Here is a 24,896-nt window from a genome sequence, read left to right as displayed (position 1 = left end):
GCAAGTCCCTCCTGCTCTGCCACTGCACATCCTCTTGGTCTTTCCTGCAGGAAGTCACATCCACCTTCTCACCCCACCCCACCCCACCCCACCCTGAAGATGTCTGCTCCTCTTGGTGGTAGGGAGTCCCTAGTCCAATGAGAAAATGGGAGATGGGTCTGGAAGGGTGAAGCAGTCGACTAGGGAGGCTTCAGTCCCAGGGGCAGCAGTGGCCTTGCCTGGGGAATCAGGAACAAAAGTTCAGCTGGGCTGGCAGGGGAAGGGGCGAGGACTATGCCTGCCTGCCTTGGTCCTCAGTTCCTGGGACGGGTGCCTTCTGAACCTTGCCTGCATCCCCAGGTGTCCCTTCCTTTCTTCTCTGCCTGGGCCTCAGACACGCCCAGAGTGAGCTGCTAATTCTGGGCAGGTGGGCTGTTCAGTCCACCTCCCTGTGGCCTGAGAGTCATGTTAAGGGGGTTGGTGATTATCCTGCAAACAACAGGAAACCATAGGAGCAACCCACTGGGTACTGGAGAGGGTCAGGTTGGGGTGCTGGTGGGGTGTCTGAGGAGTGGGTGGGATGAGGGAGGAGAATGTGAAGGAAGTGGGATCAGAGCCCAGTCACCTGCCCACCTGATGTCTTGGGCTCCTCTTCAGCCTAGTTTCTGCCATAGCCCCTTCATCTGCCTGGCCTGAGGAACAGGGGACTTTATTTGCATAAGGATGGGTCCAGATGGCTGTAAGAGCTAGTTGGGATGAGGTTAGGTTCTGCCAACACCTGGGGCTCCTGCCCCTTTGGGAAACAGGCGTGGGAGGGTGGAGCTAACAAATAAAAAGGCAGCCTTCCTGAGGAAGCAGTTGGTACATCTGCACGGGTCCCACAATGCCTGGGGTGATTTGGCTATCTCACCTGCTAGTGGTGTTACTCCCAGTGGCTCTGCTAGGGGCTGTCTGGCTGGGGACCACCATGCTCTTCTGGTGGCAGGCTCCAGCACGGAGCAAGATCCCGAGGGCGCAGAAGCGTAGGGAGGAGGCTCTGAGGAGGATGGCAGCCCTGGCAGAACGTCTCCGGCAGCAAGTGAGCTGACGCTGACCCTCAATCCCAATAGTGGGTCCCACCTCGAGACAGAGCTGCTCCCGTGACCTCATCTCCTTCAGAAGACAGGGAGCAGCCCTGCCCCCGCCAGCTCCCTAAGCTCGCTTCTTGTGTCCCCATCAGTTCCTCCTTCATCTGTGTCCTTTGAGCCCCTTGAGGTCAGAGGCAGTGTGTTTTCTCTTTCTTCCAGTGCCTGCCACAGGGCTCGGCTGCATGGTGGGTATTTACCTGGGCTATTTGTTGAACTAAAACTGATGGAGGCAACTGTAGGTAGGAGGCCAGGCTTCTTTCAGCCCCTGAGCACCCTTAGACCCCACTGGGACAGGACCCTGGTCTTCAAATTCTGCTTCTCGTCCCCTTCATCCTCCACATGGGGGTTCTGCAAGTTTTTGCTGAGCACACGACAGGCGCAAAACATTGGGGGTCACTGAAGGTGGGGTCTTCACAGGAAGCTATGTTTCTTTCCTTTAATTGTTAAGAGCACAGGCTCTGAAGTGAATCTGAGTTTATTTTATTTAATTTCTTTTGTCCTTTAAACTTCTAATTTTATCTTGGGGTGTAGCTATGGTAGTTTCAGGTGGACTTCAGAGTGACTCAGCCGTGTATACGCATGTCTCTGCGTATCCATTCTCCACTAAACTCCCCTTCCACACAGGCTGCCGTGTAACATTGAGGGGAGCTTCCTGTGCTATGCAGTAGATCCTTGTTGGTTATCCATTTAAAATATAGCAGTGTGTAGTGTCGATCCCAAACTCCCTAACTGTCCTTTCCCTGCATCCTTCCCCCTGGCAACCTTAAGTTCATTTTCTAAATCTGTGAGTCTGCCAGGAAGCTATGTTTCTCACACGGGGGCTTGGACAGTTTGACTGCCAGTGGTGCAAGACAGTGAGGCTGGCAGTTGAGACGCGGGTATGTCTGTCTGGAGCGGAGCCTGTCGAGAGCGACAGAGAGCTGAGAGGGAGAGGCACGGAGACAACTCTATACCGCGACTTTGCTTTGTTGGGTAGCCTGCACGATGTGACCATCCTTTTTCTGGGCCTTGGATTCCCCATCTGCCCAAGGAGAGGTGGGCTCGTGGTATCTTGGGTGATTGTGGTAGACTTCCTCTGGGAGTGGGGGTTGCGGTAGTGCCTGAGGTGCTATCCCCATGCTCCAGAGTTCCTGAGTGTCCTTTGCCATCTCCCCGGATGGTGATTGATGGCCCCGGTGGACAGTTCCTCTGCCCTAGCTGCTGCAGTTTCTGAGACTGTGTATTAATATTAATTGGGGCTAATTAGTTGGATAAATCAATCTGCCCCAGAGAGCAGCTGCCCCTCCCTGGTTGATGAGGAGGAAATCTGGGCTAATGGGGTTGCTGCAGCGATTCCGCATGATGGAGAGGATTCCTGTGTGTGCGGGGAGGCCCCATTTGTGCCAAGTGGTGGGTTTAGGTTCCTTCACTGCAAACACCAGGGTCTGCTTGTATGTCCCTCCTGTGTGCTGGCTGGGTGTGTGTCTGGCTGTGAGCTGTTTGTGTTCGGTCATATGCCTTGGTGTGGGCCTGGTTGAGAGTACATGTGTTATTCATTGGGGTATATTCATCTGGATGTTTGGCTGGTTTGGGTCTGTATGTTTGGTTGAGTATGTACCCATGTGATTGTGTCTGGTGTGTGAGGATGTCTGGTTTGGGGTGTGTCTTGGACTTCCCTGGTGGCTCAGACAGTAAAGCGTGGAAGATCCTCTGGAGAAGGAAATGGCAACCCACTCCAGTATTCTTGCCTGGAAAATCCCATGGACGGAGGAGCCTGATAGGCTACAGTCCATGGGGCCGCAAAGAGTCAGACATGACTGAGTGACGTCCCTGTCACTGGGCATCTGGTTGGTGTACGTGTGGATATCTGGGATAGGTAGTTATTAGGCTGGGTACCTGGAAAGGGGTGTCTGGGTGGCTGGAAGACTGTAAAGGGTTTGGAGTGAGATCATCCATGGTACCTCCAACCTTCCCTCAAAGTCTCTTGGCTCTCAGCACCTTATTCTCTTCCCAACAAAGTTATACAGGTCTGCCCTAGACACCTTTCCAATCAGATCACTCCTCTGCCAGGGTTACCCTCGAGATCAGGTGACCAGCTCTCTGATCCAGGCAGATGGGAGGCTGAAACATAGGTCAAACCCTCACAGGGTTCAAACAAATCCAATTCAGTTCCATTTAGGAACATTTTACAAAGGATTCTCCTGGGTCTTGCCTCTGCTGGACCGCGAGGACAGGTTCATTATTCAGATAATCTGACATTTGACATCTGACCCAAGCTTGCCTTAAAGAGGCTCCCAGTCTGGGGCGGGGGGTGTGTGTGATGGAAGCAGAGCTGCGAGAACCATGAAGGGAGGCAGGCAGTTCAGCTGAGAATGGCAAAGGTCAGATGCCCTCAAAGCTGTGGGACTTGGCAGGAGAGGTGATCTGCTACCTGGAGAGGGTTGTGTGGGGAAGGTTTCATAGGGAAGTGGTTTTGGAACTAAGCCTTGAAGGATATGTAGGAACTTTTTCAAAAGGAGGAGGGAACAAGAAAGGCAGTACTAGAGAGAGGAAAGCCTGAGGTAAGGCACTGTTGCTATAACATGGTGGGGAGGCGGGGAGTGTCCCCAGCCCCTGGAACCTCACCGCACGAGGTGAGTGGCAGCCGAGTGAGCGAAGCCTCATCTGTATTTACAGCTTCTCCCCATTGCTTGCAACCCCCAAACCCATGGGAAAATTGTCTTCCAGGAAACCAGTCCCTGGTGCCAAAAAGGCTGGGGACTGCTGCTATAGAACACCTAGGAAATAATATTTGTAGGATCTACTGACTGACGGCTGTTGGCTAGGAGGCTCTGGTCACTTCAGGTGGAAACTGCCACCCTGAAGGGTAAGGGAGTTTTTGATATTCAGTTCAGTTCAGTTCAGTCGCTCAGTCGTGTCCGACTCTTTGCAACCCCATGAATCGCAGCACGTCAGGCCTCCCTGTCTATCACCAACTCCCGGAGTTCACTCAGACTCACGTCCATCGAGTCCGGGATGCCATCCAGCCATCTCATCCTCTGTCGTCCCCTTCTCCTCCTGCCCCCAAGCCCTCCCAGCATCAGAGTCTTTTCCAATGAGTCAACTCTTCACATGAGGTGGCCAAAGTACTGGAGTTTCAGCTTCAGCATCATTCCTTCCAAGGAACACTCAGGGCTGATCTCCTTTAGAATGGACTGGTTGGATCTCCTTGCAGTCCAAGGGACTCTCAAGAGTCTTCTCCAGCACCACAGTTCAAAAGCATCAATTCTTCAGCGCTCAGCCTTCTTCACAGTCCAACTCTCACATCCATACATGACCACAGGAGAAACCATAGCCTTGACTAGAAGGACCTTAGTCGGCAAAGTAATGTCTCTGCTTTTGAATATGCTATCTAGGTTAGTCATAACTTTTCTTCCAAGGAGTAAGTGTCTTTTAATTTCATGGCTGAAGTCACTGTCTGCAGTGATTTTGGAGCCCCCCAAAATAAAGTCTGACACTGTTTCCACTGTTTCCCCATCTATTTCCCATGAAGTGATGGGACCGGATGCCATGATCTTCGTTTTCTGAATGTCGAGCTTTAAGCCAACTTTTTCACTCTCCTCTTTCACTTTCATCAAGAGGCTTTTTTAGTTCAACATATGTAATGACCACTTTGGAAAGATTAATAACCAATTTACTAAAAACTTTGAAGTATATTTTCTTTGATTTTCAGTCCGCACGTGGAGGCAGCACTAGCTGAGTGTGCAGAAGGCCAGATGTCCTGGGAGCCGTGGGGCTTGGCTGGAGGGGGTGATTTGTTCTAAACTATATACTAAAATGGCTTAAAAGTGATATAAGTTGACGTTCAATTCTTTCATCAGATTATTGTAATAATTTACAAATAATTTGTTGAGCTTTTGAAACTTGGTGGGGCTCTTCTGATGTGGTGATCATCTTTTGAAGCTGTCCCTATCTTTCAAGCTTTATTAAAAGCTTTATTAAGCTCTCTCAATAAGCTGAGTCATTAGGTGACCTGCAGTCTCATTAAATAGAGACTTTCAACACTAATGCCTCATTCCTTAGGCTGAGTCTTGCTCAGCTTCTGCTGAACCAGTAGCAGTGACACGTAGAATTCCTGGCTCTTCTGATACCTTTTGAGATTGTATATAGTCTTCAGGGATCTCTGTTGTCAACAATAAACATTGTCATTAGAATGTCATAGAAATTTCATTGACCCTAATCTTACAAGCCTTGGGAGAAGTTGTGTAACACGCTGGTTAAGAGTGTGGTAGTTAAGACAGTGCTGGACTGCCTGTGTTCGAATCCTGACTCTAACGCTTACATTTTAAATAATTCCTCTGTGCCTTAACCTACTCACCTCTGTGATGGAGTGACCATTGTAATTATAGTCCACAAGTTAATAATTTTGACAGTGGTGCCTGGGTACACAGCAAGCATTTTCTAAATGATATTCTCATTTCAGCAATAATGTTGTCCTTGCTGAGTGGATTTCTAGTGAGTTTTAGTGGATTTGTTCTAGTAGATTTGTTCCATTCATCAGGGTTGGTAAAAAGCTTTCTCGGACCCTTGAAAGCCCCCCACCCCCGGTCACTGGAGTGCTGGCAGAGGGGCAGTCCCAGCAGAAGCCTGCAGGTCCACCATTCTCACCACCCTGGCCTTCTCTCCCCACCTCTCCCCAGTTCCTGGCAGGCTGTCATTTTCACCAGTGGCCACATAAGGACAACTGCCAGGGAGCAATGGCTTCAGGGGTCTGTATGCATGATGGGCACTTGTTCACATGGTGCCACAAGGGGAGCCCTCAGAATAAAGTTGCAACAACATTCTCTTTCTACAAGGGTCACCATAAACATCTAATGTGTTCCCATATAGACACACCAATATTCTCAGTTACCCAGTACTTACTGCACTAGGAACATGTCATGGGTTTTATATAAGTAGTTATGGCTCAGGTGGTAAAGAACTAGCCTGCAATGTAGGAAACACAGTTTCGATCCCTGGGTCAGGAAGATCTCCTGGACAAAGAAATGGCTACTCACACAGTATTCTTGAGCTTTCTTAATGGCTCAGCAGGAAAGAATCTGCCTGCCAAAGCGGGAAACACAAGAAACTCAAGTTCCAGCCTTGGGTCGGGGAAATCCCTGGAGGAGGAAATGGCAACTCACTCCAGTATTCTTGCCTGAAAAATTCCATGAATGGAGGAGCCTGGTGGGCTATAATACAAAGGGTCACAAAGAGTCAGACATGAGTGAGTGACGAGTATAACACCTACAAGCATCGGCCTGGCCGCAGTGAAGAGGCTGAGCTGGAAGGGAAGACTAGAGGCAGGGAGGCCAGTGAGGAGGTGTAAGAAAACTGAGAAAGAAAAAAGGTTCTAGGCAGGAAGGAGTCTGAGAAGTCAGAAGGGGGTGATTTGAAGGAGGCAGAACCACCTGTCAGCACTGAGTGTGGAGAGAATGGTAGCTGGGACTGCACTGCCCAGTGAATCCAGATCCTTGGGTAAACAGCTCTCTGTGCCTCAGCATCTTCTGCTGTAAAATGAGAAAACTACACAGCTTACCTCCTAGAGTTGTTGCAAGGAGTAATATAAACTATTATATGTAAAATTCTTAGAAGGTGGCCTGGCGTATATTTAAGTGTTGTAACACGTTTTATGTGTGATTGTGTTGGTATTTATCCAGCCACGATCAGAACTTGGGTGTGAGGATCCAGGGGATCTGAGATTCACCTTGTTGATGACACAAGTGTCATCGATTGGGAATCTCATGAAGAGGAACAGGTTTGACAGAAAAATGGTGAGTCCTGGATGTCTTTGGGTCCATGGGTGGGTAAATGGGCCTGAGGCCTAATGGGAAGTAGGTCTGGACTGGAGAAATGGGGAGAACTGGCCACTGGGTTCACCAGAGAAGGCAGACAGGTAGGGAGGGAGGTGGCCAACATTTACTGGAGGAGGAGGGTCAGAGGAGACTGGGCAGGAATTGCTGGAAGGGAGAGGGAAGTATGGGGAGTTGAGGGCATGGAGCACTTCCAGAGGAAAGTTTCTAGCAGTCAGATGCTATGGATGAGAATAAGATGAGGACTGGAAGAATCCAAGAAGCCTTGAAGCCCCAACCTCCCAGGAAAATCCCTCTGTCTCCCTATGTCGCCTCCAGGACCTAGAAAGGCCCACCCAACCCACATTTCAACTTGAAGGCATCAGGGGCTCAGCTGGGACCATGGAGGACAAAGAGAGGCAACTTCATCTTCTTGAATGCCCACTGTGTGCTGGATCCTTGATTAGGAGTTCTCAGGGTGTTCCAGGAGTTCTGGGCTCAGGGCAGCAGGGGGGCTTGTCTATGCTCCGCTGCGTGGCTGACTCATGACTGTATTCTGATACTTTCCTCTCTGAGGAGACCTAGGCCACAGGAGGGGGAGAGGTTCACCTGCGTTACCCCACTGAGCAGGGCTGTGGTCAAGGCTGGCTCCCAGCTCTCCTGCCACCCTGACCTTTCCCCAAGGTCAAATCGGCAGGTATGGGAGGACTAGAGAAGAAGGAAGAGTGGGATGCTGGGGGGATGACTCCTGAAGGCAAACCTCAAAGAACTGAGCCTCACTTTTCATAAGCCCTGCATCCCAAGATGTGCGTGTAGAGTCCCTCCCACTCCACGGGGGGCCCTGTTGGATAGCTGCACGAGGAGGGGGCTGGCCTTCTCTGTGCTGGGCCCTGGGGCTGGACTCTGGGGAGGCAGACACAGAGGAGGACAGTTGTGTCTCTGGAGGGCTCTTATTCCAACCTGGAGACTGACTGGGAGATGTCTTTAAAGCTAAGGATGGGCCCAGGAACATGTGAGGAGTACTCTGTAGCCACCTAGGCATGATGTTGATGGTGGGGGGGCCTTGAGTGGAGCAGTGTGATATCTGCCTGCCCCCATCTCTGCAGGAGCCAGAGCTGGACCCCAAGCCCATTCTGGAGCTGCCACTGGAGAAGCTGGTCCAGAAGCTGCTTGCTGATGAGCTGAGTTTGGAGAGTGTCCTTTGCAGCTACCTAGAGGAGGTGCAGTCCCGGTCAGAGCCCAGTCTTGGGGCTCTGAGTGGAATAGTTGGGGGCCAGGTGTGACCCTGTGGCATTGCAGCCAGCTTGGGAGGGAGCTTGTGCCACAGTCATCCGTCACTTCTGTCCTGAGTCAGGATGGGCAGAGGGGCTGGGGTGATTCAGTGTCCTGCCCCTGGTCATGCCCTGAGCCCCTCTCTGGCTTCCCTCAATGATGCTCAGGCAATGAAGATACACCAGGAGGTGAACTGCCTGACGGATTTCCTAGATGAATGTGAGGAACAGTTGCAGGCATTGAAGAAACTCAAGAAGAGTGAGCGAGGACTCCTCTATGGGGTCCCCATCAGCCTCAAGGACGTCTATGACTGCATGGTGAGCCTTGGGGATACACGTGCATGTGTACATGTGAGCATCTGAGTGTGTGACATTGGGCAAGTCACTTGCCCAATCTAGGCCCCAAGGTTAGAAACCAAACCAGCAGTCAGGCTCCCAAACCCAATCTCTTCACCACTGATCTCTCCTGTCACTCATGAATCTTAAGGGTGCAGCGCCTGCATCTCAGCAGGAGAGAGAATGCTTGTGAGCGGAGTGGAGCGCCGGAGAGAATCTGTTCGGTGGCTGGTTCCACTCTGACCCCCAGGGGCTGGAGCTTGTGTCACTTCCCTGCAGGGCCATGACTCTACGTGTGGCCTGGCCCAGTTCCTGGAGAAGCCGGCAGCCAAGGACGGAGTCATCGTGCAAGTGTTAAAGGCTCAGGGAGCTATTCCCTTTGTTAAGACCAACATCTCCCAGATGCTGCTCAGGTCTCTGTAACAGGCAGGCCAACCCGGGCTGGGGCCGGGGCCGGGACCGGGGCTGGGACCGAGGCTGGGCCCAGGATGAAGCTGCCGCTGAAGGGCTGAGGGTGAGGTGGGGGCTGGTCATGTAGACCTTGGGATGGAGGTTCTTGGGCAAGTCTTTTCTGCCCTCTGAGCCTCAGTGTCCTTATCTGACAACATGTGTGTGGACTCCACGGTCTTTAAGGGCCCTCAGGCCCAGAGGCACTGAAAAGTTACATCTCTGTTTCTACTCCAGCTCTCTAGTTGTTCTCATTCCCTATTCTCCTCCCACCTGACTCAGCCTGTAGTGTATCTGTTTCTATCTGTTTTTGTAACATGTTCCCCACTATTTAGCAGAGCTGCTGGCTCCTTGATCTTCATTTTAGGAGTCCTGGTTGGTCTCTCTCTTGCAGCAGCCTCTCGCCTCAACTGAAGGGACACCAGGAGTTTCCTGGCCTGCGGGGGGAGCTCATCGGTCCTGGGGCTGACTCCGAGGGAGGTTGGCCTCTCTATGGGCAGGCAGTCTTCTCCAGTTATACCTTCCCCTCCCAGCCCCATTTCTTCTGCTTCCCTCAGCTTTGATTGCAGCAACCCCATCTATGGACAGACTCTGAACCCTCAGAACTTAAAGAAGACATCTGGGGGCTCCTCAGGGGGTGAAGGCGCTCTCCTGGCAAAAGGGGGTTCCATCCTGGGCATGGGTACTGACACCGGAGGCAGTATCCGTATTCCAGCCAGCTTTTGTGGTGTCTGTGGTATCCGGGTCACAGGATACCGCCTCAGGTACTTGGTGGTGGGGGGCCTGGGTAGGCTCAGCCCAGCCTGGAGAAACTAGGGGTCTTGTCCATATAATGATTATCCTTAGCTCAGTAGTAGGGGAAGTGGACGAGGTAGGAGGGCTTCCAGTAACTCCTGCCTCAGCCCCGCAGCTAAACACACCATGTTTGGTACAGGAGGGAGTGGGATAGACTGCCCACTCATTCATTATTTCATTAATTAATTCATCCCTCCATCTGTCTATTTACCCCCCTTTTCCTTTCTCATACATCAATCCATCCATTTATCCATCTATATCAATTTCTCATCCATTCATGCATCCATGCAGTTGCCATACCAGTTTCTATCCATTAAACAATTTCACCATTCATCTGCCATTTAATTTATTTGAAAAATATTTATTGAGTGTTTACTCTGTGCCAGACACTGAACTATGTACTTGGGATGCATCAGTGAACAAAATGGACAGTATCCAAGCCTTTGAAGAACTTACATTCTTCCTTCCATTCATTTATTCATTCATTCTGACATTTATCTCTCCATCCACCTACTCAACTAGCCATCCATCAATCCATGTTTGCCTCCATTCATCCATCAACCCACCAATCCATCCATATTTCTATTAATTTTTCCATCTGTTTTGCACTCACTCATACATCTATCAACCCATCCACCCATATTTCAAGCTCACTCTGACTACCTACACTGTGTGGCCCTATACAGGGACACAGAACACTCTCAGACCCAGCCCCAGGCCCTGTTGTGCTCTTTAACATCCAACTGGCTTATACCTGGTGCAAAGAGCTGGCTCATTTGAAAAGACCCTGATGCTGGGCAAGATTGAAGGCAGGAGGAGAAGGGGACGACAGAGGATGAGATGGTTGGATGGTATCACTGACTCAATGGACATGAGTTTAGGCAAACTTCAGGAGTTGGTGATGGACAGGGAGGCCTGGCATGCTGCAGTCCATGGGGTCGCAGAGTCGGACACAACTGAGCGACTGAACTGAACTGAATCCAGGCTTAAGAGAAGGTCAAAGAGAGGAATGAAGTTGACATTTTCTTCAATAGAATTTATTAAAGGCCAAGATTTTACACTTTTAGAAGCAGGTCAAAGGCAGGGAAGGCTTCCTGGAGAAGGCAGTATTTCAGCTTGGTTTTGAAGGATGGACATGCAGAGTTGGAGAAGCATCTTCAGTTCAGTTCAGTCACTCAGCTGTGTCCAACTCTTTGTGACCCCATGGACTGCAGCATGCCAGGCTTCCCTGTCCATCACCAACTCCTGGAGCTTGATCAAACTCATGTCCATCGAGTAGCATCTAGAAGGCTGTAAGTCTATAAGCAGCCTATTTTGCCTGGAACAATGTGTGAGTATGTATGTATGGAAGGGCTAGAAAGAGCTGATAATTTAGAGCCTTGAAGGGCAGTAAAAGGGCTCAGATTTATTCTGTGGACAGTAAAGAGTCATGGGAGGGTTGAGGCAGCTCTTATTCTTGTGTGCTGGGCCCTGGGGGAGTGCACTGGCTGGGTGTTCAAGCCTCTTTGGCACCTAAGTCCTTCCCTTCAGGTGCTGAGCTGGGCTCTGGGTGGGTGGGGTTTTGCAGCAACTCCGGAGTTGCCTCTGCTGTGAAGGGCAGGAAAACAGGTAAGCTCTTGTCTGTGTTGGCCATATCCATTCAAAGGCAACCTGTTTGCCTTTCTCCCAAGGACATTTCACTGTATCTCAGACAGACCAGCCCCACCAGTGACCAAGGAGTATGGGGGAAGGTTCTGCTTGGCTTTCTAGTCCAGTGACTCTTGCCCCTTGGAGAGGATCTTTCTGTTCCTTAGCTTTCACCTCGCTTGCTGGTCTCCTAGTGTTCTGCCCCAGAGGAGAATCTCCCTTCAGGCTGGAAGGTTGTTTGAGCTAGTCTGCCAACTCCACTCATTCTCAACCCCGACCCAAGACGGGCCCAGGGCCTCTTCCCTTTTCCCTGATCATGGCCCTGGGTCCCCCCTCTGAGGCCAGGCAGTGTGGGTCCCCAAAGCAGAAAGGCTGTGGCATGTCTGCCTCTTTCCACCCACTCTGTACAGTGATCACAGTGCCTGGCCCCTTGGCCTGGGACGTGGAGAGCCTGGCACTGTGCCTGCGAGCACTGCTGAGTGAACACATGCACCGACTGGACCCCACCGTGCCCTTCCTGCCCTTCAGGGAGGAGGTGAGCTGGGTAGGGAGCAAGCCTGGAGGGCTCCCTCTCTTCTCCCTTCATTCCTCAACAACCAGCCACTAGGACCATTCCCTGTGAAGCCCTCCTTTCCCAGCCCAAGTGCAGTGAGCGGGAAGCCCGCATGCTCAGTCAGTTCATTCCCCAACCCGACCAGATGCCACCTGCTTTGGCTTCTGTGCCACCTGGAGCCATAGATGATATTACCCCAGAGAGGGACTCCATCATCATTTGCCCAACACACAGGGGCAGTAAGCTCAGCAAGTGTGGTGTAGAGAGCCTGGTATCAAGGGAAGCTGGGTTGTTAGGCCTCTAGGTAACTCTGGCCAAGTCACATCTCTTCTCTAGGCCTCAGCCTCCACATTGGTACAATGAAGATGTTGAACCAGAATTTTGCTGTAGACCCTTCTAGCTCTGACTCTTCATTTTTGCATTAACTCACTCAGGAACATTTATTGGTACCTACTATGTGGTGGCTCTTTGTACTTCATCCTAACACTCACTCTATAGAATGAGCTTCACTCCTCCCATTTACAAGTGAGGAAACTGAAGGGAAGTGAAATGACTTTCTGATGATCACATAGTGGCTTGGAACCCAGCCCTGACTCCAGGATCTGCTGCATAGGGAGAGTCTCTGTCTACTGTTCAGCCAGTGTCTATTCATCTGATTCCCTACACATATTGTAGTACAATCAGCCTGTGGTCACTGTCTGTTATCTATTATTCGCCTCTGTTGGTCTCTTCATGCTCTTCCTCTCCTGACCCTTCTTTGGCTTTAAGATATTCGTGTCTATTCATGTACTTACCTGCCTGCCTGCCCACTCACCGCTCACCTCCATCCATTCATTTACCCACCCACCCATTTATCTGTGTAGCCCTTGCCCACTCACCCATTCACCATCTCATACACTCACCCATTCACCTGTGAATCTGTTTAACTATCCACTCCAGCTACCCAATCAGTCATGTCCCCATCCATTTCTTCTTCTGGAGAGTTCTTCAGAGGACCTAACCCTGGAGAGTATATAGGGAGGCTTCAAGGGGCCCTGGGAATGAGGCCACCTTGTCTTATGGCCAATCTCCCCTAACCCAGCCCCTCTTTCCCCAAGGTGTACTCCAGTAACCGTCCCCTTCGAATTGGCTACTACGAATCAGATGGCTTCACCCACCCATCACCTAGCATGGCCAGGGCTGTGAAACTCACATCCAGGCTGCTCCGGGATGCAGGACACCAGGTAGGCTTACTTGGCCCTTGGGAGGGAGACCAGGTCAATGAGAATGCTGGGTTGGTCCATTCTTGGAGAGAAAGGTTACATCTGAGTTTGTGCTAGTGAGATCATTGTGTTTCCCCTAGGCTTCCTGGAGGTGGGGGCAGGGTGGGTCCCATCCTGTGAGGAAGGCATCCCCCTTCAGTAACGGGAACTCTGAGACTCACTCCCATAATTCCTAGAGCTTGGGTTTCTGTTGTCTCCATCAAATGGCTTTAAGGAGACTCTTGTCGTCAGAGTGGCCCTCTTCTTCCCCTACTTCCCGTGCCCCAATGGCTTGTCCCTGCCCCGCCACCCTTTGAAAACTGCTGAGGCAGTCTCTTCATCTCTGTGAGCCTCAGGTTGCTACCACACTGGGTGGCTGTGATGATTGAATGAGCTCCCAATAAAGCACTTGGCAAGGGGCTGGATCACAGTTAAGCAAGCAGCTCAAATTCTGCCTCATCTCTGTGGAGGGGGTGAGGGAGTGGGCAGAGCATAAAGGCTTCCCAAGCTTGCTGAGGAGCTGATGTGGTATTCTCTCTTTAAATCTTGAGGGATGCAGAGAGAACATGGGGCAGAGCAGGAGGAGCTCCAGGCCCTGACTTGGCCTCTCTCTCCCCAGGTCATCCCCTTCTCTGTTCCCCGAACAGAGTATGCCTTCTTTAACCTGTTCAAAAGGAGTCTGTTTGCTGATGGAGGGGCCAGCCTTCTGGAGAAAATGTATGTCTGCTGGGACTCGGATGTGGGGTGTGATGGAAATGGGGTTGAGGAAAGGGCTGGTGGCAGCCTGAGCCCTAGGTGGGGAGCTGCAGGCCTGGGCTGCTTTGGTGCTTCTGGCTCATTGTGTGACCATAAGCAGCAAGTCACCCAACCAAGCTGCCTCCAGGACGCACATGTTCTGGGGTGGTGCTGCTTGGAACAGAGTATTTCTTTGTGTCAAACCTCTCTCTGTAGCTTATCTACAGAGGGGAAGCTGATGGCTGGGTGATGGCCAGCTGAAGGCCATAACTGACCAGCTGTGTGTCTGTGGTTCCTCAGTAAGGGGGACATTGTGGACCCCTCCATGAAGAACACAGTCACCTCTCTCAGGTTGCCAGACTCACTCAAATGTTTCCTGGCCTGGATCTGGAAGAATATCGTGAGTGTGGGTTCAGAGTGGGAGGGGCTGGAGGGGGGAGGGGCCCAGAGAAGACAAAGGGCTCAGAAAGGGGAGGGGGCTCCCTTGGGGGTGAGGGGTGGGGTGGGGGTGGGTGTCAGGTCAGAGAGGAAGATGAGGCCCAGAGAATGTGGTGGTTCAGAGAAAGGCTCGATGGGAGAGGAACTGAAAGAAGGGAGATGGGGGCCAAAAGAGAGCAATGCTGTCAGAGAGGGAAGGGGGCTTCAGAGAAGCTCAGAGAGATGGGGCTTCAGTGAGAGGGAAGGGGATTGAGAGAGGGGGATCAAGGTTTGGTGCTGTGGTCAGGGGCTTTGGGGGGAGCAGGGCAGAGTTTCTCTTCCCAGACCCCTGTCCCGGGCAGGTGGCATTGCCCTATGGTTTCTGAAAGTGCCCTCCCCCTCTCTCCCCACTCCAGGAGCCCCGGCTTAGCCAGGATTTAGAAATGTTGTGTGGAGTAGGGTAAGTGATCAAGCCTCCTCAGGTCCAATTCACAAGGGGTTTCCTTGGGAACTGGGTGAGGGTCATGTGGCTGGCGGCCTTGTCGACTGTGAGCAGGGCTGTTTAAGGCTTTGGAATCTAATTAGGGCTTTAGAATCATGCCCAACACGGGGTTAATTTAGACTTTTGGGTGGGACTGGGGTTTTATTTGGAGTTGAACTCTTGAGTACACACTAGAATTGAGTTAGATTGGGATAAAAGTTGGGCCTGAGTTGAAGTTAGGTTTGGGTCAGGGTTGAGGTTAAGATTGGAGTTGGGGTGGGGATATGATTGGGAGAGGAGTCTGGTTTGGGTTTGCTGCTGGGCTTGGCCTGGTGGGCTTGGAATTAAGGGGCTGGTTGGAACTGGGGCTGGAGCAGCCTGAGGGTTGATCCGGGGCCTCACGGTTTAGGGGAAGGGACCTGGGGTTTCGAGGGAGCCTGTGGGTCCCTGTCACAGGTAGTAGGGCTTTGACCAGGGGATGGGTCCTCTTGGGAACATTGGACAGGTAATGGATCTTGGCCAGGGGACAAGATACAGGGTGATTCCCAGCCCATCAGCTGATTTGCAGCCTGCATAGGGTCCAGAACTTGCCTCCTGGGTGTCATGTCCCTTTTGTATAAAAAGCAGTCCTCCCATGCTGACCTTTGGACTTCTCCTTCTTCCTCATTCCCCAGGACACCCAAGAAACTGTGGGAGCTGCACAAAGCAGTGGAGGTAATACATGCCTGGGGAGACCTTGAGGGACTGCCAGAACTGGGGCAGCAGACCCCTGGGTGGCGACAGGAGTAGCCCAGTAGATGGTAGGTCTCTGTCTTGGCCTTCAGGGGAGGCCCAGCTGCACCCGGATAATGACCAGGAGGTTAATGTAGTCTGTCTCCCTGGGACCAGAATGATACATTGTCCCCAGATCACTGTAGCTTGAGGCTGTCCTTCCCATCCCTCCTCCTTGGCCCCTGGGAAGACCCTGACTTCCCCTCGCACCACCCCCATCTCAGTCTGCACCTCACAGTCTGGGAATTCTTCCTGGTGTTTAACCTGACTCAGCCTGGCGGCATCTGCTTTTGTCCTGCAAACAGTGACCCCTGTCAGTCTCACCTCTCTTGCTTTCCACTATTCCTGCAGGAATATCAGCAAGAGTTCATAGCCAAGTGGAGGTCCCTGGACCTGGATGTGCTACTGTCTCCAGCACTGGACCCCGCCTTTGGTGTTGGCTATCCTGCCAAGGCACAAAGTGAGAGAACACTGGGTCCTTGGTAGGGAGTGGGGTGGGGGTGGGGGGTGGCGTTGGAGTGTGGCGTCCAGGACTTCTGAGTCCTCCCACAGCCTCTGGCCTTTACCTCTGATGTTAGTTACTATTTTAAAAATTTTCTTAAATGGAGATAAAATTCAGATAACATATATTCACCATTTAAAGCATACAACTCAGTGGTTTTTAGTATATTCAGAATGTCATGCAACCACCACCACTATCTGGTTCCAGAACATTTTAATCATCTTGAAAAGAAACCCCGTACCTGTTACCAGTCCCTACTTGCCGAGGTCCAGCCCCGGGGGATCCAGGGAATTCGAAGCAGGGATGGCGTCGGCGTCTGAGGAATTAATTGCTTAATTAAAGATATGGAGGGAGATTAGAAAGAAATAGTGTAGTAGGAAAATAAGTGGAGAAAAGAGGCTGAATAACTCGGTTTACATGGAAAACCAATAAAGCTCCAAGACAAGGAGTTTGCACCACCTATGTAGGCCACCGGCGCCCACTTGAATAGCGGAGGGTGCCCCGCCTTGGGCTCCCTCTCACGTGGGTCTTAGAAGCCAGGGCAAGTAAGTAGACATGGCGAGCCTCCATGCTCTAGATGGGAATTCAGCCAGAAAAGAAGAGAACGAGAAAGACCACACGGGGGAAACCAGTCTTTCCAGGAACTGGTCCGTTTCTTTATTTTCCAGGTCCAGTTTTATACTTTTAGTTGTACATAGAGATAAATGTAAGAAACAGAGTCACGCAGGGTCAGCTCCTCAGACCCTTATCAGCATATCTTTGTTCTTACAAGGGTCTTACATTTGTTTTACAATATCTTCTGGTCTGGAGACCGATTAACATTTTATGGCCCCACCTTTCTTTCTATTGGTTAATTGACCAGAAAACTTGTTTCCCCTTAAGATCTATTTAGTCTTAAGATAGTGATAAAGTTACATTTTTACATAGCAAGGACACAATGATTTATAACAAAGAAAGAGGAGTACAGTGATCTATAACAAAAGAGAAAATTCATTAACTCAAAAAGTCTAGTATTGCTAACATCAAAACTACTATATTTCTTTTTTTACATTCCAGTTACATTGATTAACATACTCCCAGGTGCCTAAGGATATGGAGGCCTGGCGGCAATCATTAACTCAGCAATGAAACCCCTCACCAACATAATTTCTAACTAACTCGCTAATACTATACTAATAATTTTCTAACTTCTCAAAAGAATCTGTTTTTAGAAAGTTTAAAGCATCTCGTGCCTCTCACAGCTGGGAGGCTGTAAACAATCATATGTGGTCGGATAATCCTATCAGGCAGGCTAGAGAGCCATCAGAGGAGTTTTTGGACTGAAACACGCCCAGGAGATTTATTAACTGGAGTCCTAAGTTAACTCCTTTACAGAGAGAGGCCCCCCCGTAATGTCAGAAGTATAGGTGAAAGGCATAATGCAGCAAGGCAGGCAAACTCTGGTTTTGGGGGCAGATGCACGAGCAGATCCAGCGAGGCTCCCTTAAGGCCCGACTCGCCTTTGCCTGTCGGGCCCCTTAACTTCATGACCTTTGCCACGGGCAGGACTCCTCATGCCAGCTCCCGGCACCTATCAGTTTTCATTCCCTTTGTTTGTTCATTTGTTTTGGCTTTATTGTGAAGTTTCTGGGATCTTAGTTCTCCGACCAGGGACCGGACCTGTGCCCCCTGCAGTGGAAGCATGGAGTCCTAACCACTGGACCACCAGGGGGTTTCCTCCATTCACTTAAACATTTTTTTTAATTTATTTCACTGCAGTGGATCTTACTCGCATCATGCAGGATCTAGTTTCCTGACCAGGGATCGAACCTGGGCCTTTTGCCTTGGGAGCACAGAGTCTTAGCCACTGGGTCACCGAGGAAGTCCCTCCATTCACTTTTTAAATGAACTTTATTGAAGTATAATTTACATGAGATAAAATTCAGCAGTTTTAAGTAACTTGGTGAATTTTAACATATGTATGTATACGTGTATCAGTTCAGTCGCTCAATCATGTCCAACTCTGTGACCCCATGGATTGCAGCATGCCAGGCTTCCCTGTCCATCAAACTCCCAGAGCTTGTTCAAACCCATGTCCATCAAGTTGGTGATGCCATCCAACCATCTCATCCTCTGTCTTCCCCTTCTCCTAATCACAATAGAGACTAATCAAAATAGAGACTATTTCCATCATTAGCCAAATTTCCTTCATGTTCTGTTGCGTTTCATGCCACCACTGGTCTGCTTTCTATCACTATAGTTTTGCCTCATCTAGGATTTCATATAAGGAAAATCAGAAGGTATAAGGCACAGGGGTCTGACTTCTTTCTCTTAGCATATCCATTCACTCTTAACATGCTTTCTGCAGCCTCACTTCCAGAGGTGGCCTCAGCCCAGTAGCCCACCTGCAGTTGCAAGCAAGCCTCAACACAGGGCAGCCACCCATGTGTAGCACAGGTGCTGGTCTCAGAGGCGATGCCATGCAGAATGCAAACCCCCCTCAAGCCTGGGCTCCTCTCCTCTGGGTCCCCCTACAGCGGTTGCCCAAGGCACACCTCACTGTTGGCTCTGCTCTAGCGTCTTCTGTCCACCTCCCTGACACTCTGATGCTCACTCCCTGCACACAGGTGGGTGCTGGGAGGAGCTACCTTTTCAACTCAGGATTGCACTCCAGCCCTCTTGGAGCCCTGAGTACTGGAGGGCATGGCTGCATCCTCTGCCAGCCACTAGTTGTGTATCTGTCTGCCTCCTTGGTTTCCCATTTGTATACAGGGAATAGTAATCCTCATCTCACAGAGGAGGGGAGGAGTCAAGGACTCAGCAGTGTAGAGAGGAGAGTGCAGTGCCTGGCACGGAGTAAGGCTTTGCAGTGTGGATTCTTTTTATTAAAAAAAAAAATTATTGGCACATAGTGATTTACAATGTTGTCTTAGCTTCAGGTGTATAGCAAAGTGAATATATACATGTACCCTGTGAGCCACAACTGACTCAGTCAAATTTTTTTTTAAATTAGGAAAAAAAAACCAACACAATGTAATGAGGCCAGGGGGGCTTCCCTGGTGGCACAGATGGTAAATAATCTGCCTTCAATGCAAGAGACCCAGGTTTGACCCCTGGAGAAGAGTGGCAACCCACTCCAGTACTCTTGCCTGGAGAAACCCATGGACAGAGGAACCTAGCAGGCTACAGTTCATGGGGTCACAAAGACACGGACACGACTGAGCAACTAACACACATACATATACCCACTCTTTTTTTTTAGATTCTTTTCGCATATAGGCCATTACAGAGTACTGAGTAGAGTTCCCTGTGCTATGCAGCCGGTTCTTATTTGTTATATATTTTATATATAATAGTGTGTATCGGTTAAGTCATGTCCGACTCTTTGCGACCCATGGACTGGAGCATGTCAGGCTTCCCTGTCCGTCATCAACTCCCGGAGCTTGCTCAAACTCATGTCCATACAGTCAGTGATGCCATCCAACCTTCTCATCCTCTGTCATCGCCTTCTCCTCCTGCCTTCAATCTTTCCTACCATCAGGGTCTTTTCCAGTGAGCCAATTCTTCGCATCAGGTGGCCAAAGTATTGGAACTTCAGCTTCAGCATCAGTCCTTCCAATGAATATTCAGGCCTGATTTCCTTTACAATTGACTGGCTTGATCTCCTTGCAGTCCAAGGGACTCTCAAGAGTCTTTTCCAACACCACAGTTCAAAAGCATCAATTCTTTGGCGCTCAGCTTTCTTTATAGTCCAACTCTCACATCCATACATGACTACTGGAAAAACCATAGCTTTGACTAGATGGACCTTTGTTGGCAAAGTAATGCCTCTGCTTTTTAATATGCTGTCTAGGTTTTTCATAGCTTTTCTTCTAAGGAGCAAGTGTCTTTTAATTCATGGCTGCAATCACCATCTGCAGTGATTTTGGAGCCCAAGAAGATAAAGTCCATCACTGTTTCCCCATCTATTTGTCTTAAAGAGATGGGACCAGATGCCATGATCTTAGTTTTATGAATGTTGAGTTTTAAGCCAGCTTTTTCACTCTCCTCTTTCACATTCTTCAAGAAGCTCTTTAGTTCCTCTTCGCTCTCTGCCATAAAGGTGGTGTCATTTGCATATCTGAAGTTATTGATATTTCTCCCAGCAGTCTTGATTCCAGCTTGTGCTTCATCCAGCCCAGTATTTCACATGATGTATTCTGTATATAAGTTAAATAAGCAGGGTGACAATATACAGCCTTGACATACTCCTTTCCCATTTTGGAACAATATTTTTGTTCCATGACTAGTTCTAACTGTTGCTTTTTGACCTACATAGATTTCTCAGGAGGCAGGTAAGGTGGTCTGGTATTCCCATATCTTTAAGAATTTTCCACAGTTTGTTGTGATCCACACAGTCAAAGGCTTTGGTGTAGTCAATAAAGCAGAAGTTTTTTTGGAATTCTCTTGCTTTTTCTGTGATCCAACAGATATTTGCAATTTAATCTCTGGCTTTTCTGCCTTTTCTAAATCCAGCTTGAACATCTGGAGGTTCTCAGTTCATATACTGCTGAGGCCTTGCTTGGAGAATTTTGAGCATTATTTTGCTAGCATGTGAGATGAGTGTAATTGTGTGGTAGTTTGAGCATTCTTTGGCATTGCCTTTCTTTGGGATTAGAGTGAAAACTGACCTTTTCTAGTCCGTGGCCACTGCTGAGTTTTCCAAATTTGCTGGCATATTGAGTGCAGCACTTTCACAGCATCATCATCTTTCAGGATTTGAAATAGCTCAGCTGGAATTCTATCACCTCCACCAGCTTTGTTCGTAGTGATGCTTTCTAAGGCCTGCTTGACTTCACATTCCAGGATGTCTGGCTCGAGGCGAGTGATCACACCATCATGGTTATCTGGATCATTAAGATCTTTTTTGTATAGTTCTTCTGTGTATTCTTGCCACCTCTTCTTAATATCTTCTGCTCCTCTTAGGTCCATATCACTTCTTTCCTTTATTGTGCCCGTCTTTGCATGAAATGTTCCCTTGGTATCTCTAATTTTCTTGAAGAAATCTCTAGTCTTTCCCATTCTATTGTTTTCCTCTATTTATTTGCGTTGATCTCTGAGGAAGGCTTTCTTATCTCTCTTTGCTATTCTTTGGAACTTTGCATTCATGTGGATGTATCTTTCCTTTTCTCCTTTGCCTTTTGCTTTTCCTCTTTTCTCAGCTATTTGTAAGGCCTCCTCTGACAACCATTTTGCCTTTTTGCATTTCTTTTTCTTGGGGCTGATTTGATCACTGCCTCCTGTACAATGTTATAATCCTCCATCGATAGTTCTTCAGGCACTCCTCAGATCTAATCCCATGAATCTATTTGTCACTTCCACTGTATATGTCAATCAAAATCTCCCAATTTATCCCTCCCCCACCCTTTTGATGACCATAAGCTTGTTTTCTATATTCGTGACTCCATTTCTGTTTCATAAATAAGTTCTTTTGTATTATTTGTTTTAGAATCCACATACAAGCAATATCATATGGTATTTGTCCTTCTGTGTCTGACTTACTTCACTCAGTATGACAATCTCTAGGTCCATCCATGCAGCAAATGACATAATGTTGTTCTTTTTATGGCTGAGTAATATTCCATTGTATGTACATACCACATCTTCTTTACCCATTCCTCTGTCAATAGACATTTAGACTTGTCCATATCTTGGCTACTGTAAACAGTGCTGCGATGAACACTGAAGTGCATGTATCTTTTTGAATTATGGATTTCTCTGCATATATGCCCAGGAGTGGGATTGCTGGATCATAGAATAGCTCTATTTTAAGTTTTTAAGGAACCGCCATACTGTTCTCCATACTGGTTATACCGATTTACATTCGTACCAACAGTGTAGATAGGAGGGTCCCCTTTTCTCCATATCCTCTCCAGCATTTATTTCTTGTAGAGTTTTTGATGATGGCCATTCTGACCTGTGTGTGGTGATACCTCATTGTAGTTTTGATTTGCCTTTCCCTAGTAATTAGTGATGCTGAGTATCTTTTCATGTGCTTTTTGGCCATCTGCACAGAGCAGGTTCTGACTCTCTCCTCTCCACTGTGGGGAGCAGTAGGCAGCTGTTAGACCGACTCCCTGCACTGAAACAGCTATTGCAAGCAGAAGGCTGCGGTTCCAAGAAAGATCCCAAGGGGGCACCCACCCACATTCTGTCCCTCCTGTCTTTTTCTTTTTTCAAAAAAGTAATCAGAAAAGTAATCAGTTATTTATTTGGCTGCCTCCGGTCTTGGTTGCCGCACTCAGAGTTCTCACTGTGTCATGCAGGATCTTTTGTTGCAGCACACAGACTCTCTAGTTGCGGTGCTTGGGCTCAGTTGCTCCGAGGGATGGGGGCTCTCGGTTCTCTGACCAGGGATCGAACCCACATCCCCTGCATTGCAAGGAGGATTGTTAACTAGTGGGCCGTTAGGGAAGTCCCTTGAGTCTTTTTTGAGCTGATCATTTTCCTGAGCTTACCTGGATCTTCCTACAGCAAGCAGTTTCTACTTGGGTCTTTACAACCTCCTGAACTTCCCTGCCGGCGTGGTGCCTGTCACCACCGTGACGCCACAGGACGAGAAGGAACTGGCCTTCTACAGAGGCTACTACAGAGACAGGTTTGACAGAAGTTTCCAGGAGGTCAGTTTCCCTCTCTGCCTCTCCTGCTGTTGGGGTGGGGCGGGGCTGGTCCCTCTCAGTGTTTCTCTTTACCACCTCAGCTACAGTTTCACCCCATCACTGAAGACACACTATTTTGACCTCCAAGTCAGCCTCTGTCCTTGTGAGGGGAGAACCACTGTGCAAAAGCAGTGGTTTCCTTGACACTTCTGTAGGGAAGGTCGATCCCAGAGACAGGGGCAGTGAAGAAAGGGGAAGGCTAGGAGGTTACTGTGAAGATTACAAGGTGAAGGTACTGGTTAGCAGGTCACTATGTATCTGAACTGGACAGTTTTTTTTCTCTAGGAAGACAGGATTTGGGCTTCCCTTGTGGCCTGTAATGTGGGAGACCTGGGTTCTATCCCTGGATTGGGAAGATCCCCTGGAGAAGGGAAAGTCTACCCACTCCAGTATTCTGGCCTGGAGAATTCCATGGACTCTATATACAGTCCATGGGGTCGCAAAGAGTCTGACATGACTGAGCAACTTTCACTTTCACTTTTCATTCTATTTTCACTTTGTGGGGTTGTGTTAAAGGTTAAATCAAAAAAAAGTGAAGCAATTAGCATAATGCCCTGTATGTAGGAACTGTTGAATGAATGCTATTACGAATTCAGAGAGGGCTTCACAAGGAAATATTTCTATGGCCCTATTGAATTCATGGTCTAAAATAACAGCCCCGACTTGAGAGAGAGAAAGGGAAAGAGAGAAACCGGCCCTGAAAAGTATGCATGTGTCTGAGTCAGACATTAAGTAACTTATTTTTCCTGGAAATTGATTTTAGTGCTAGAGTTACCCAGTGGAACTGCTGACCTGAATTCTGTGAGAATAACAATAACGATACTATCTAATGTGTCTTGAGCTCTTACTCTGTTCCAAGAGCTGTTTAAAAGTGCTGTATATATATTAAATCATTAAATCCCACAACTGTCCCATGAGGTTTTCCAAATGAGGAAATGAAAGAACAGATAGGTTAAGGGACTCGACCAAAGCCATATAGCCAGCTGAAGGGAAGGAGCCAGGACTCGAAGCCATGGGACCTGGTTCCAGAGACAAAGGCAAGTAAGGGCTTATATGGTATCATCTTGAAGTGATGAAAACATGTTCGAATGCCTACAAGTATGTTTGATTTTCATGGCAGGGAGTCAGGCTCAACTCGCATGTTCCTGGAGTTGTGTTTGGGGGTCAAGGCACCCCTTTCCTTGCAGAAGTGCAATCAGGCCTTGGGTCAGGGATTTGCGCATTCTCTTTTCCTTTGCTGAGAACATGGGCTGGATACTCAGTTTTATATTTCATCCTTAGAGTCAGCTGTCTACACAGGGAGCAAGTTTTCCATCCTAACCCTGGAGAATTGTAGCCAAAGCAGAACAGTTTTTCCAGGTTTTGCTGAGAGCTGAGGAAGCCTGGAACTCTGAGATCCACGACATGTCTACCTTAATATAGACCGGGAGTGAGATATTTGGATTAATACACACCTATGGGTGGTGAGGATGGCTGGGCAAGGGGCCGGTGAGCAGGAAGCAGGCTCTGAGTCCATAGGCCCTCTCTCCCTGCAGACGGTGAGAGGATCTGTGGGGCTTTCGGTGGCTGTGCAGTGCATCGCTTTGCCATGGGAAGAGGAACTGTGTCTCCGGTTCATGAAGGAGGTGGAGACCTTGGTCAAGAACAAGATGGAACCTGAGTGACAAGACACTCCTTCTCTTGGAGGTCTTTCTACATCCTCATCCAAGTCTGCTCTCAATGTTCCTTCCTTCTCATGAATACCAGATCTGCCTTATTTCTCCTCCTCCTGGAAGCCCACCAGAAGTTTTCTTTGTTGTCCCTCTGTGTGGCTGCTCAGTACACAGACTTCCCAGATTATCCCAGCATGGGGAGCAGGGTGACGTTTTCAATGAACATCTTGACTGGCTGGCTTTGTGATCTCTGGTCTAGATGGGGAGGTAGGGCTGTAGACTTCGAGTGGCCTTCTACTTCCAGCTGTTCTCCTCCAATTCAGTCTCTGAGATGCTATCCCAGACTGCAGCAGAGGGGGAGAGGGCCCCAAACTGAGAGCTTGGAGACCTGGTCCAAATCCTGGCTCTGCCACTGGTTTGGTGTGTGATGCTAGGCAAGTTACTTCCCCTCTCTGGACCTGTCTTATCATCTACAAATTGAGGGGGTTAGATTTGAT

General features: G+C 49.1%; 1 protein-coding gene across 4 annotated transcripts; it reads left to right on the top strand.

The window, feature by feature from the left end:
• The first annotated feature begins 743 nt into the window (after positions 1–743).
• LOC120856203 (vitamin D3 hydroxylase-associated protein-like) lies at positions 744–24,635 on the top strand. 4 transcript variants are annotated; one of them, XM_040231260.1, is made up of 15 exons: positions 786–1,057; positions 8,002–8,115; positions 8,335–8,484; positions 8,782–8,915; positions 9,507–9,713; positions 11,312–11,352; positions 11,781–11,905; positions 13,021–13,146; positions 13,784–13,881; positions 14,200–14,299; positions 14,733–14,776; positions 15,472–15,511; positions 15,920–16,028; positions 22,563–22,708; positions 24,283–24,635. In XM_040231260.1, the coding sequence occupies exons 1-15, from the start codon at positions 863–865 to the stop codon at positions 24,409–24,411; spliced, it is 1,758 nt and encodes a 585-aa protein (XP_040087194.1). In that variant the 5' UTR covers positions 786–862; the 3' UTR covers positions 24,412–24,635. The 4 variants fall into 4 exon arrangements, with proteins under 4 accessions (XP_040087197.1, XP_040087196.1, XP_040087195.1 ...); XM_040231262.1 differs by lacking the exon at positions 14,733–14,776 and having other exon boundaries at positions 762–1,057; positions 24,283–24,373; XM_040231261.1 differs by lacking the exon at positions 22,563–22,708 and having other exon boundaries at positions 774–1,057.
• Positions 24,636–24,896: the final 261 nt, after the last annotated feature.

The sequence above is a fragment of the Oryx dammah genome, unplaced genomic scaffold (assembly GCF_014754425.2).
Source record: "Oryx dammah isolate SB20612 unplaced genomic scaffold, SCBI_Odam_1.1 HiC_scaffold_28, whole genome shotgun sequence".
Lineage (NCBI taxonomy): Eukaryota > Metazoa > Chordata > Mammalia > Artiodactyla > Bovidae > Oryx > Oryx dammah.
Note: the sequence above shows the minus strand (reverse complement) of the source record. Positions and strands in the feature narration are given on the sequence as shown.

What these genes read in the sequence shown, in the direction of transcription:
- LOC120856203 (XM_040231260.1), top strand. Translation starts at nt 863, where the DNA reads ATGCCTGGGGTGATTTGGCTATCTCACCTGCTAGTGGTGTTACTCCCA. An exon ending in AGGACGTCTATGACTGCATG is followed by an intron (nt 8,485 to 8,781) that starts GTGAGCCTTGGG and finishes ACTTCCCTGCAG; the next exon opens with GGCCATGACTCTACGTGTGG. An exon ending in ATCTCCCAGATGCTGCTCAG is followed by an intron (nt 8,916 to 9,506) that starts GTCTCTGTAACA and finishes TGCTTCCCTCAG; the next exon opens with CTTTGATTGCAGCAACCCCA.